Here is a 14,391-nt window from a genome sequence, read left to right as displayed (position 1 = left end):
CTAGATGTTCTGGATAGATAACATGATGCAGCTTCTACAATACATCAGTACTTGCTGCTTCCCTTTGCACTTTATGTTGTAGAAATGGCTTCTTTCCTTAAATCTCATGAACCAACTTCTGTTAGCTTCAAATTTTTCTTCTGCAGCTTTTTCACCTCTCTCAGCTTTCATAGAACTGAAGAGCCTTAGGGCCTTGCTCTGGACTAGGTTTTGGCTTAAGGGAATGTTGTAGTTGGCTTAATCTTTTATCCAGACCACTAAAACTTTCTTCATATCAGCAATAAGGCCATTTCACTTTCTTATCATTGGTGTGTTCACTGGAATAGCATTTCTAATTTCCTTTGAGAATTTTTCCTCTGAACTCACAACTTGGCTATCTGGCACAAGAGGCCTAGCTTTCAACATGCCTTCCTCACTAAGCTTAATTATTTTTAGCTTTCGATTTACAATGAGAGATGTGTGACTCTTCCTTTCACTTCAACACTTAGAAGCCACTGCAGGGTTATTACTTGGCCTAATTTCCATATTGCTGTGTCTCAGGGAATAGGAGCCAGAGGAGAGGGAGAGAGAAAGGGGAATGCCTGGCCAGTTGAGCAGTTAGTACATACTCAACATCTATTGATTAAGTTTGCTGTCTTATATGGGTGCAGTTTGCGGTGCCCCAAAACAATCACAATACCAAAGATCACTGATAACAGAACATCATAATAGATATAATAATGAAAAAGTTAAAAATATTGCAATAACTACCAAAATGTGGCATACAGACATGAAGTAAGATGTTGGAAAAATGGTGCCAACAGACTTGCTTGACACGGGGTTGCCATAAACACTTTTTTTTTTTTTTTTTTTTGAGACAGAGTCTTGCTCTGTCGCCCAGGCTGGAGTGCAATGGTGCGATCTCGGCTCACCGCAACCTCTGCCTCCCGGGTTCAAGCTATTCTCATGCCTCAGCCTCCTGAGTGGCTGGGATTACAGGCATGCACCACCACGCCCAGCTAATTTTTGTGTGTTTTTAGTAGAGACAGGGTTTCGCCACGTTAGCCAGGCTGGTCTTCAACTCCTGAGCTCAGGCAATCCACCTGCCTCGGCCTCCCAAAGTGCTAGGATTACAGGCGTGAGCCACTGTGCCTGGCCTGCCATAAACATTTAATTTGTTAAAAAAACACAGTCTGTGAAGTACAATGAAGCACAACACAATAAAACAAGGTATGCCTTATTTAAGGCATTTTTTAACTCCATTCGATTTTTGGAAATTATATCATTAATATAGCATGTAGTGAAATAAGAAATTAAAATAATATCTTAGGCCTTAAGCTTTTTATCCTTAAGAGCATGAAGCTGGATTAGATGATGTCTAAGTCCCTCTCTTCTGACATTCTTTGACAATAATTGTATAGCTCAAATCAAAAGATCATGTCTACTGTATCTGAGTAGTAAATATACTATTGGTCTAATTACTAACTGGATCTAATTCGAATTAAGTAAGAACTTCAGTTTTAAAGGAAGTTTACTATATCTAGACTAGTGACTTCTCTATTTTGGGGAATATATGTTTTTCGAACTGTAAATATTATTGCCTATAAAGACAATTAATTATTGTATCCATGCATTTTATTTGCCCACTCACACAAAAATGTATTTGAGATATGCATTCATATTTAACAATAAAGTCTGGACATGTGCCAGTTATAAATATAACATATATCTGGTAAGAAAATAATTCTGTAATTTTCTTTCAAGTCTATTAATTACATACAAGCCCTTACTTTCCTTATATCTAATATTTTAGTGCTACTCAGTTATAGACTTGCCCAAGTTCTACTGCCTACCACCATTTATTAATTAAGTAGTTGGACCTATTTTTATAGTCTTCCAATAAATTTTCAAAAGAGATCATCTAAATTTTGAATTCTCCTTTTTTGGACAATATTAAGTAATAACTTGAAATACATTCTGTTTTACATAAGCAACAATTACATGGTAGGTCAAGGAAACGGGCATATCCTACATAAATAAAAAGAAGAATACACAGCAGAAAAAGTTTATTCTTTATTCAGAGTAAGCACTCTAGTGTATATTTACATCTACTATTACATTCTTCACATCTGGGCTATATTACCTTAATAATATAAATTAGCTTAAACATAAAATAATCTTATACATTTTACAAATAATATCTAGATATCATTTTTTAAAAGCAGGTTTTCTATGTAGGAAGATAATAAAACTATACTTGGGTCTCCAAACTCTCAGGAATATTCACTTTAAATGTAAAGTGTTGTGTAATTGAGTTTGTCCTTTTTTTAAATTTAAGTGAACCTACTGGCAATGGAAACAGCAAGTGGCTTTCAAAACGGACACAGAAGAAATATCAGTGGATATTAAATTAACATCTGTACAGTACTTTACCATTTATAGAGCGCTTTAATATGTATTGTTATTTAATTGTTTCAACAATCTGTGAGGTCTGAGGTTTTTACCCAGGACTTGGGCAAGCAGGGAGGAAGAGGCTGTCAGGTACCAAGATACTCAGTTCCTCCATATGTATGTCTTGCTTCATTTTATAGCATTTACAGTCTGTAAGGAACCAATGCTATTCATAACTAAACTACAGTGATTAGTACGTGGGCCCAGGGGGCATTTACTCTGAGATATCATTTGAGGTTTTCATACCTTTTTTTTGAATGCTAATAAATCGACTGCCAAAAAAGTGAGTACCAAGGTCTACATCAGACAAGAAAATATCATTATGCTAGCTGCTTCTTATCAAAGATCAATTTAACAAATATTATTGAATCATTACAAAGTATATATAGGTGAAGACCTAAAACATATTGTTTATCAACTGAACAAATAAACAGGGGACTTAATCATCTACTACTACTTGTAAAGCTGTCTTTGGTGAACTTGCTTCAAAACAGTTGTTGAAAAAATTTAAGTGTCAGGGGAATACTCTAAAATTATTTTCAACAGGATAACTGTAAGTGTCTAATGGGAGAATCTGTCAGATAACCTGAAAAAATGTCCCAATATAAATTAAACTGAAAGTCTAAAGATATTATATAAGAAACTACTAAAATCTTAAATAATGTTCACTATTTTACTCTTCATAGTAAAAAGAACCAGTTATGGAGCCAGAAGGTAATGATCTTACAATAAAAAATAGCAAAACTGAACCAAATCAAACCCTTACCTCCAAATACCAGGGCTTTTAAGTAAGGTAACTGTACTTTTTTATCGTCCAAACAAAACCCACTTCTGAGACTAAAAAAGAGTGCAATTAATATTAGGCATAAACTGGGAATGTGCCAAGCAAACCAGAATGTATGGTCTCCTGCTTAATAAGACACATGTCCCAGGCCATCCTGTTCTAAGATCACAAAAACATAAAAAAAAACAGGAAGCACGAGGCAGCTCAAAGCACAGAAATAAACAAGAAAAAAATAAAAACTTTCACAAAGTAAGTTTTCCTCAATTTTACAAATCAATTTGCATTAATAATATTTTAAGCAAGGGTAAAAGGGAGGAGGGGCTGATGTGCTAAAATAAGGAGGACTGGCTGAAATAAATTTAGGAAGCAGTCAGATCCCAGATCCCCCCCCCACCCACCCCAGCAAAACACTGGAAGTTTATTTTCTTAAGAACATAAAACAGCGGTTCTCTGCACAGGGGACCCTGGGCACAGCTGAGAAGAACATATACTATGCTGAAAACAAGAGCTCAGGTGAATGCATATATACGGATGCTGAATGCAGTGATACCCCTGACCCCAATCATTCTTCCCCTGCTTGGTTCCCAGAATGATGGCAGCCAGGCCTTCATTCTCAAGGCAAGAGACAGGAAGAGTCTTCTCTGAGGAATCTGACCATCCTAAGAAGGAAGACTTAAAGCTATTGAGTAGAAGATTCCTCAACCAAACAGCCCAGCCAGGTGACTCTATTGTGGAACTCACTGTTGATAAGCCCCACTCCTATGCTCATAGCCTCCAATCAGCCTTTTTGTCCCTTACTATTAAACACACAAACAAAAATGTCCAGATATCTAATGAAAGACTCTAATATAAAAGACAGAGACTAAAAGAAATATATAATAAACAGATAAAAGCAGCTTAAAGAGAAGTAATTTTTTTTCTTTTTCTTTTTAATATACCAAGTGGTCAGAGAAGTAAAATTTTAAAATATATCTATAAGTATCTTTCTCATGGAGATAAGATATATTACAACTATGTAACAAGAACAGGATACTATAAAAGAACATGCAGAGAAAGTTTTTGAAATAATAAATTCAGAGGGTTTTTAAAAGATAAATCTGAGAAAGTCTGCACAGAAAGTAGAGCAAAACATAAAAGTGGAGACTAATAGGAGAGAAAAGATAAGTCTGAAACGTAATATCCAAGTCATGGGAGTTCCAAAAAATAAAGGGGAAAAGTCATCAATAAAAGAATTTAAGAAAAATTTTAGAACCAAAGAATAGGAAGAATTCAAAGAAAGAATGAGCAAAAATGCATGAAAAGAAACCCATGCCAAGGCAGATTATTAGGAAATTTCAGAATCCCAGGATAAAGGGAAGAACCTGAAAGTTTTCAGGGTAAAGCAGGTCTGCAAGGATAGGAACTGAATAGAATCAGTTTTACCAACAGCAACACTGGAAATGGGAAAGTGAAGTAAAATGGAGGCAAAGTACAATTCTGTAGAAAAATTATTTCCAACCAGAATTCTTTACTCAAATTACTAATCAAGTATGAGGGAAACATAAAGACATTTTCAGATATGCAAAGTCTAAAACATTTACCACTCATGCAAGCTTTCTCAGGAAACTATCAGGGAGTTAACACCACAAAAATGAGGGAATGGACCAAGAAAGAGCAAGAAATGGAATACAGGAGACAGGAAATCCAACATGGTGAGAGGTGAAGGGAGAACCTAGGAAGGCAGCCATAAAACCGGATGTCAAAAACAACCAGTTCAGACTGGACGCTTACGAAGATAAAATGGATAGAACACCTAAAGTGTCTGAAGGTCTTGACAGAATTAGACGATTGGTGAAAAAGTAAACAAAAGAAACAAGACAGCTAACTCTGAAAATATTCTTAAAAAGTAGAGAAAAACAAAAATAGGTACAGGAAAAGTGATCACAGTTTACCATGTGGCTCCTGCTGTGAAAAGCATTTACATAATCATAATAATGTAAATACTAATATGGATGTATTAGTATTCACAAGAAAAAAACAACAAAAAAACAAGAAAAAAATTCTTATTGCGAGATCTAAGGTATAAAAATGATACAGTGGGGACAAGGGAAGAAAAAAGGTAAAATCTTCACCTCCTGTTGGGGGGCGTCTATAGAAAATGACAAAAACTAAAAAAAAAAAAAAAAATCAGGAAGTGCAAGATAGCCATGCTATTTTGAAAATAGGGTTAATCAACTAAAAGCTGAAGAGGTCAAAGTGCAGAAGAAGGCATGGGGGACCCCAGGGAGAAGGAGACTTGCTTGCTGTTTTTTTGCCATAACTGTAGAATTGTTGGTCTCTAGATAATAAGTGTGCACAAAACTTTGTTAAACTATTTGATTAAAACACAAAAGGAAAATAAAAAAAGAAGGGACTTAGTGAAAGAAATCTCAAAAACATTTTAATTTAAGTGCCAAATTGCTCAGACCTCAGCCGGTATCAAACTGTTTTTCCCATAACTAAAGCTACGCCACTGTGTATATCACTTGAATATGATTATCAACCCCCCTCCATACTCTTCCAGTATGAAGACAGACAGGGAATTTTCCAAATCTTACCTCAAGCAGAGCTGCTGCTGGATCACCCTGTAGACTTTTTCCCAGTTTGTCAACCTCATCTAATAGGAACACTGGGTTGTTCACTCCCACAGTCTTCAAGCCATTGATGATGCGACCAGGCATGCTGCCAACATAGGTGCGCCTAGAGAAAGCAAGTAGCACATTCACAGTGTGAGATGTCAGGAGGCAGGAGCGACGCCATTCAGAAATCAAAACTTAGGAATGTGAAAAGATCATTTAGCTATCACTATAATATAGCAAAGAGGTACTATGTATTTAAAAGGCACTATGATAAATCAAAAGTTATTATATTCAATTCTAATCTTATCTTCTACTTAATTCTGGCTACAAGTTGCCCATGATATTGGAAGAACTGTATCACATTTTGCCATTTGGTGAAATGAAGAAACACGACACTTAAGTCACCAGTTACGGTTCTTACTCTTCAAGATTCCAAAATGTCCAAAGTACCCTATGAATTCCCATGCTTTCCATGATTTTTCTGAGCATCCCCCTACCCAACGCAACCACCTTTATGCACACTGAAATGGCTGCCCCTGGGCCAGCTAAAACATCATCATCTTCATGAAGGAAATTAAAATCAGTTCAAACAGCCACTCAGAATGCAGACCAAAAACAACAACAAAAAAGAAAAACTCCAATCTCTTTTATTTTCAGAGGAAATAATCTATTAATTATAGTATGAGGATCTGGGGTCAACAGTATTTATATCAGAATTCCATTATTCTGTCCTTTTGAACAAAACTGTATTCATCCCATATGCACTAATTGGCAATAACCACGTTCAGCCAGCCAGGTATTTTGTTGAACGTTAAAATGTGAGAGCCTGCTTTATTGTATTTGGACAAGAATCACCCACATAATTATGACAGATGTAGAGTGTGGCATGAAATAAAAACACATAAGTTTATCAAACCAAAAAAGGTGTCTTTTTTACAAAGCCAGCAAAACTTAAAGCAGCAATTTACTAATTTTAATTATAACCTTGCTGTCTATGTTGTGCAAAGCAAATGCTGTCTCTGAAAAGGCATAAAAGCCTGACTGCCGAGAAGAAAATGATCAATGACAAGTGGAACAGCCGCAGTTACCTCATGATCTGCACAAAGCCGATTCACAGAGCAGGCCTGATTTCTGCCACATGACTGGTATAAAGTAGGACAGAATAAACAGAGTGACCTTTGAAAAGGCAAGCAAGCCTTAAAAATATCATGGGAATGCCTTTCATCCGGGAAAGGTGACTAAGGCACAGGGAAGCAAAGGCAATAAACATTGTCCTGTTAATATAAGGAATTAGCACATTCAAGATTTCAGAATCAGATACAGGAAAGACGAGACTCAGAATTTATAAATTCTTTCCAATTATTTTTCTAGAGAACTTACAGATTTGCCATTACTCTGATTTTTAAGAGTGGTAGGGAAGGGAATTTTTTTAAAGAATCTCAAAGGCTCTAATGGGTCATTTTTTGCTGCAGTTATTTATTTGCCTTTCCTTTTTTGATGAGTAAACTTCAAAAACAAGTACTGACAATTCTACACCTAAAGTCACAGAGAGAAAATAATATTCTAGGTAGGCACCCTTTCTAAAAAAAGTGGAATCCTAGATTCTACTCACACTGTATATAAGCAATTCCTCTTACACTTTCCATTGCTTCCCAGAGCCTACAGAATAAGGTTCAAATTCCTTTGTCTGGAGTTCGAGGCTTTTCACAATCCAGCTCCCATTCATCTTCCCAACTTGCTGACATTACTTTCTTGCTTCATCCACAATCAAGATACTATTACGCCCCTTAAAAATTTTTACCTTTCTTAAAAATATGGTGCCTTCCTGCCCTTAATACTCCTCTTCCTGCTACGTAAATCCCAACAATTCTAAGAAACTTTTTCTGACTACCTCTCACAAAGTGATCGCTCTAATAATGCAATGTCTACAGCACTTACTGGCCCCATAACTCATCTGATGGTTACTTACAACCTAGTTTTTATTCATGGGTATAATAACCTCCTCTATAGAGCCAGTGAGCACTTTTATGACAGAGACGGGGTCTTACCACAGAGTAGAGGCTAGATATAGAGCTGTAAGATTGTTCCTCACCAGATCCACCGTGCCAGCACTCAAAGCATCTTTCCATCAGCACTCTAAAGGTAACACAGTACAAGCCTCTGAATACTATTTTGGGCAAATTACTTGACCTAAGCCTCAGTTTCCTCACCTATAAGATGGGGAAAATAGTGTCAACCTGGTGGGTTATATTAATATAAGGATCATGAGAGAACACAGGCAAAACACACAGCACGGTCCCTGGCACACAGTGAGCTTTCCAATGATGCTCATCATTATTAGCAACAGCTACTTAAAGTTTACTTCTGGTTTCCTGGAAAAAGCACAAGAGCAGAATTCAGTACACCTGAATTTGAGTCCCATTTCAATTTCTGCCTCATGGAAGCAACTTTTGCAAATGTCTTTTATAGCAGACAAGAGAGAAAAATATAGGCATTTCACCATCCACTCTTCCTACCTATTCAATTAAAGGGCTCGGCTCCCGCAGGCTATAATGCAAACTGTTAAAATAAAATTTACAAAGAATTTGGAATAGAAAAGAGTTTAAGTGTTACAATGTTAAGTGAAAATGACAGGATTACAATTCTGTTACTTAAAATCCAATGATAAGTCTGGCAGAACAAAACAAATGTTAACAGTGATTATCTTTGTATGGTAGAAAAACATGAGGATTTTTTTCCCTTATTTTTCACATTTTCTACCAAGGGTGTGTGGAGGTGTGGGTGTGGGTGTGGGTGGGTGTGTGGGTGTGTGTGTGTATCTCAAACTGGAAAAAGGAATCAGGTTAAAAAAGATCCTAATGATCTCAAAAAGAAAAACAGTCTTTAAGAAACTGGGATTTTAATGTATAAGAGCATGTCTAAACAAATGCAATTATTCTTCTGGTAGTCATTCCTAAATCTTTTTATAGACTAATTTGTATGGGTGTACTCGTCTAAAGGGTTGCATAACTTCCAAAATATTATGTTTTAATCTTACATGAATTCACAAAACACCCAGAGAGCGCTCACCACATTTAGCACCATGTTAAATAAGCATCATGGGGCACATAAAGGAGATAGACGATAAATCCCCTGCCTGAGAAAGCTTGTACTTTTTATAAATGTATTTATGTTTCATCTCCACAGTTGTATGGTAGAAATGCCAGAGGCCCGTATTCGATAAAGGAGCACAATATGTGGTCAGTTTAGAGAAGAGTAAAATCATAACTGACTGCACTTACATTAATGGAGGAAGCCTTGGGTTGAGGCCTTAAAATAAACCTAAGTTTTGGAGAGGCAAAGAAGAGCTACATGCAAATATAAGTTGAAAGGATAGTGGGCAAACCATAATATATCTGGTACACTATGCTAAAAAAATACATTAGAAGCTTGCTGCTTCAGTTATTTTTCCCTTGTAGAAACTAATAATGAAATAGTTTATTTATAACTTTACCATTTCAGGTTGCATATGAAAATGTATCAATGTGGAAATCACAAGTTCATTTTTCTTCTCATCTTGTTTGAAAGTTGAGACAAGGATTTCTTGCAATAATATAATTTTATTATCTAAGTAAACAGCTGGTAAAGTATCTCTAGGAGTTAACATCCACAGTGATTTAAGATATATCATAACAATAATATATTATTTCTTTTTACCAAAGAACAAATGAAAAACAATTATGCAAACATTATTTCATAAAACTTCATCTTAAAAGAAGTTAGTTACCTTATATTTGTGTGAATTGACTTAAATTATTTAAATGTAATATTTAAATATAAAAATTTAAGTTGTTAAAACTGATAGAAGGGAATGAGTATTTTGTGGCTTACAAAGTGGACAGAAAAATCACAATGGAGATAAATCCAAATGAGAAATATCGAAAAGACTGAAAAACTGAATAGTTAATACGTAGCATAAACATTATTCTTCCTTTAAGCTACTCAAAACAATACAGACAAAAATGAGGCAATGTTTAGTCAGATCACTATTATTTTCCAAGTTTAAGATTAAATATTAAGGCAAGCCTCTCTTTTGCTTCCCCATCTCCCACCTCATTATCATTTAACCATAAAAAACATATCTTTGCTTGTTTTTAAAATCAATCCCCAACTTATCGGCATCCTTCTTCTCATACGCAGGTACTTTTAGCAAAAGGAAAGTGTTCCACATACGGGAAAACAGGGAGAGTGAGTGGCAAAATCGAGAGGATAAGCAAGGACAGTAACAAAGCAGCTTTCTTTTTCCCTGGCTTTCTTTTTCCTTGGCTATTATAAGGCTGTGGAACAGTGGTGCCTACTCAAAGGCTGAGGAAAAACAAAACTTTTCATGAACTCTAACTGTGAGCATGTGACCGGTACTCAAACGTCAAGACCTGGGTTGTCTCCCAAATGCCTCAACTGTCACATGGAACCACATGTTCCCCCAGGCACACCCATGGTTGTGCTGGAATTGTCGGCTGTTCTTTCTCTCCTCCTCCTATTCACCTTCAATTCATAACTGATCTAAGTGCATGCTCTGCCCTCACCCTTTCCTCAACAACTGAACCCCACTACTCTCCACGTGCTTCCAAACAGGGCTTGAAATAAAATTTTTCACCAGGCTTTAATAATTCACGGGGTAGATGGGTAATATGTCCCCAACAGCACAAGGGCAGGTTGCTATAGTAGTTAATCAAACATCTGGTACACTGATGGTTAAGTAACACTTACCAGCAAGGTGTATCTAAAATCAGGCTGAATAGAATGATTCACAAAACAAATCCTTATACTTTTTACTCGGCAACAATCACAGCCTCCATATATACGTTTCTAAAAAGGTTATATTTACAAATATTTTAGGCAATGGTGATTGTAACACAACCTCCTTTTACAAAAGACCCATAAAGTCAATTCTTATTTTCTTCAGACTCAATTTTCTTAATACAGTCACATACACAAAAGCATATTCACTTGAAAAAAAGAACAAATTTTATATGTCAGTAAGGATTTAAAATAGAGATTTATTTTAATCCAGTGATGTTCATAAGTGGTGAGAACCATGCCACTATACACTGTCCATTAGTAGGCAACAGAAAAATGCATTTTCCCATAATTCTGCCGTATAAATTAAGTAATAATGCTGAGAATAGGATAAATATTTCAGAAGGCAATTAAAAAATCAGATTGAAATTTATAAAAACTCATACTGAAGCTTGTAAATCTAAATTTGTCCTCCTGAGAATTTATTAATAGAATTTAAATAATGGTTAAAGCTAATTTTTAGTGAATGCTCACTGTGTCAGGTATTGAATAAGTGCTTTCCAAGCCTTATCAAATAATCAATACCAATGTGAAAAGAAATAAGAACAAATTACCTACATGTCACGTGCTTATGATGTCAATTTCACATAGCATTAATTCCACGAACTCACTCTCTAAATGCCATCAAATACTTAGTCTGTAGCTAAAATTAGAAGATTTAGGCCCTAGACGCAGCTTCTTTGAGTTTGGTCCAAGAGAAATGCCAATTCCTTTACGAAAGCAAACTATAGCCTCTAGTGGTACATAGCCTCTAGTGGTACATGCAAGAATGAGAAGTCTAGGCAACAAAAATATCTTTTGAAATTGCCAGAAGAAATCACCCAAATCAATTCTCTACTCTGATCTGCACGCCTCATTGTTTATTTACTAAAATCTTGTGATGAGTCTTTTTTAAAATTTATTATTATTATTTTTTTAGAGATGGGGTGTCACCAAGTTGCCCAGGCTGTTCTTGAACTCCTGAGTTCAAGCAACTGCCTGCCTTGGCCTCCCAAAGTGCTGGGATTACAGGCATGAGCTACTACACAAGGCCAGTAATGATACTTTTTGAATGCGTAAGAATTTTAAGTGAGCAAATAAAAGAGAATAAAAATAACCATTTCTTATAGAAAAGTTTCTGAAACAGTTTCCCATCCCTGTCTATGGATAGGGATCCCTTTGAATAAGGCAAATAGAAAACAAGATATTAAAAAAGCATCATATTCTTTTATAAGCAGTTCATGGTTCCTACATTTAAACATGTTCTTTAACACATACACTATAGGTATGTTTTCTCACAACTTACAATTGCTATGAATCCCTTAAACCATGAAATGTAAATTCATGCTTTCCCAAGGCATTTTCCATCAGATCAACAAAGAGATCAGTGAGAACAATGAATGCAACGTGCAAATCTGATTCTAATAATGTCAGATTAATCAGAAACAGTTTTGTTGTTGTTTGTTTGTTTGTTTGAGATAATGTCTCTGTCTCCAGGCTGGCGTGCAGTGGGACAATCATGGCTTACTGCAGCCTGGACCTTCCCAGGCCTAAATGATTCTCCCATCTCAGCCTCCTGAGTAGCTGGGACCACAGGTGCATGCCACTGTGCCTGCCTAATTTTTTAATTTTTGTGGAGACAAAAATTAAAATTTAAAATTTAAAAATTTAAATATAAATTTTGTAGAGACAAAAGTGTTTCCCTGTGTTGCCCCGGCTGGTCTCAAACTGTTAGGCTCAAACAATCCACCCACCTCAGCCTCCCAAAGTGTTAGGATTACAGGCATGAGCCACTGTGCCCAGCCTAGAGGGACAGTTCTTACAGTTTATTGTTTTTTTATAGAAAGTGAGTCCAAAATGCAAGAATAAGCCTTAATAATTATGCTAACATTTATCCTTATTACTCATATTCATAATACAAACCAACCTTCATAAGAGGAAGTTTAGACTGCAATCAGAACAAGTTTGTTATCAAAGACTTCTCACCTCCTCCTATTGGCCCTCCCTATTGCAGTTACTTTTTTTAACTCTGAGAGTTAGGGATCATTATTTATGGAATGCTACTGAGGTGAAAAGAGTGTAAAGACATAATAATATCCAATCATAAATAACTTATGATTACATTCAAATGAGATTCCGGGAAAGTTGAGGCACAGAGTAGTATCCACTGTCATACAAATCAAGGTTAGTTTGGGTTTATCCTTACGCTTAGAGGCTCTAGGCTAGCTGATACTTCTTGTAAATGTCCTTTTCATTCAAGGTACCACACATAGCCCTTTAAGGAAAATAGATGTATGCTATGCCTAAGCTTTTAGGGAGCTCTAGTCAATTAAAAAGAAAGAGGAATCAGAGATTAAACTGAGAGAAGTGTTCTACCTGTGTCCTCGAATGTCAGACTGATCACATACTCCTCCAAGTGCAATCCTGTGGAACTCTCGACCTAGAGTCTTGGCCACTGATCTTCCCACACTTGTTTTACCAACTCCAGGAGGGCCAACAAAGCATAGGATTGGGCCCTTCAGGTTATTTTTGAGCTGTCTGACAGCCAAGTATTCCAGTACTCTTTTCTTCAATTTTTCCATGGCGTAATGGTCATTATCCAGAAGAATCCGGGCTGCCCTAATGTCCAGGCGGTCTGTCAAATAACCCAACAGAAATAATTAGAACACATAAAATTTTTAAGTTAAAGAACTCCTTTCAAGCATGACGAGGGCAAAATATTTTTTTTGAAAATAGATGTGATAAGAACAGACTTGGATCCTTCTAGATGAGGATTCTAGGAGATCTGCATTTGGTTTGGTTTCTCTGCTTAAGACTTAGTGTCCCCAGAGATAGTAGGCACTACACAATTAAAAACTCAATGTTCATATCATTTTATTTGGAATGATTTTCCAGTTATGCATTACTTCTTAATTTCTACATATTGTATGTGTGCTGGCATTTGCTTTTTAAAAAAAAGGGTGATTTTTTTCCTTATTTCAGTAGTAACATATGTTCATTCCAGAAAACCTGATAACACTAATAGAAAAGAAGAAAACAGTTACCCATAATCTCATGCCCCCAAGAGATCACCACTACCTTTACTTCAGTATGTGTAATTCCAGGCTGTGTGCGTGCATTTACAAACCTATTTTTCAAAATGGGATTTTATGGGGCCTTTAAGTTTTGTAAAATGTTTTTTTCACTTAATATATGACAGACAACTTTCACCGTCACACATATATTTATCAGTAACATTCTATGGTTACTTAATGTTCCATTACTTAATTATCTATATTCATTTAACTAATTCCCTACTGCTGAGCATTCAAGTTGTTTACACATCTTTACATTTATAAAAGATGCTTCAACTGTGCATCACTGTAACTAAATCTTCCATATATCTGCAATGATTTCTTTCAGCTTATCTTCTATCAACAGAAGTGCTGGGTCAAAAAAAAAAAAAAGGGATTATCAAAGAGCATGAAGAAACTTTTGGAGGTGATGGTTATGCTCATTATCCCTAGATAGCTCAAAAAAAAAAAACCTTTCTCCAAAGAGAAATAAAGGGCCAGACGCAGTGGCTCAGGTTGTAATCCCAGCACTTTGGGAGGCCGAGGCAGGTGGATCACTTGAGGTCAAGAGTTCGAGACTAGCCTGTCCAACATGGTGAAATCCCCGTCTCTGCTAAAAATACAAAAAATTAGCCGGGTGTCATGGCGGGTGCCTGTATTTAAGGCTACTCGTGAAGCTGAGGCAGGAGAATCGCTTGAACTTGGGAGG

At 36.2% G+C, this 14,391-nt stretch overlaps 1 protein-coding gene across 3 annotated transcripts in view; it reads right to left on the bottom strand.

The window, feature by feature from the left end:
* Positions 1-14,391, bottom strand: part of LONP2 (lon peptidase 2, peroxisomal) — a 115,055-nt gene that overhangs the window by 78,445 nt on the left and 22,219 nt on the right. For all 3 annotated transcript variants that reach the window (XM_003819801.4, XM_024925812.3, XM_034940114.3), the window contains 2 exons: positions 13,006-13,264; positions 5,791-5,932 (listed from right to left, as the gene is read on the bottom strand). In XM_003819801.4, coding sequence (XP_003819849.1) covers positions 5,791-5,932; positions 13,006-13,264 — 401 coding nt within the window. The remainder of the gene's footprint in view (positions 1-5,790; positions 5,933-13,005; positions 13,265-14,391) is intronic.

Source organism: Pan paniscus, chromosome 18, assembly GCF_029289425.2.
Source record: "Pan paniscus chromosome 18, NHGRI_mPanPan1-v2.0_pri, whole genome shotgun sequence".
Taxonomy (NCBI): domain Eukaryota; kingdom Metazoa; phylum Chordata; class Mammalia; order Primates; family Hominidae; genus Pan; species Pan paniscus.
This window is presented reverse-complemented; position numbering and strand designations above follow the sequence as displayed.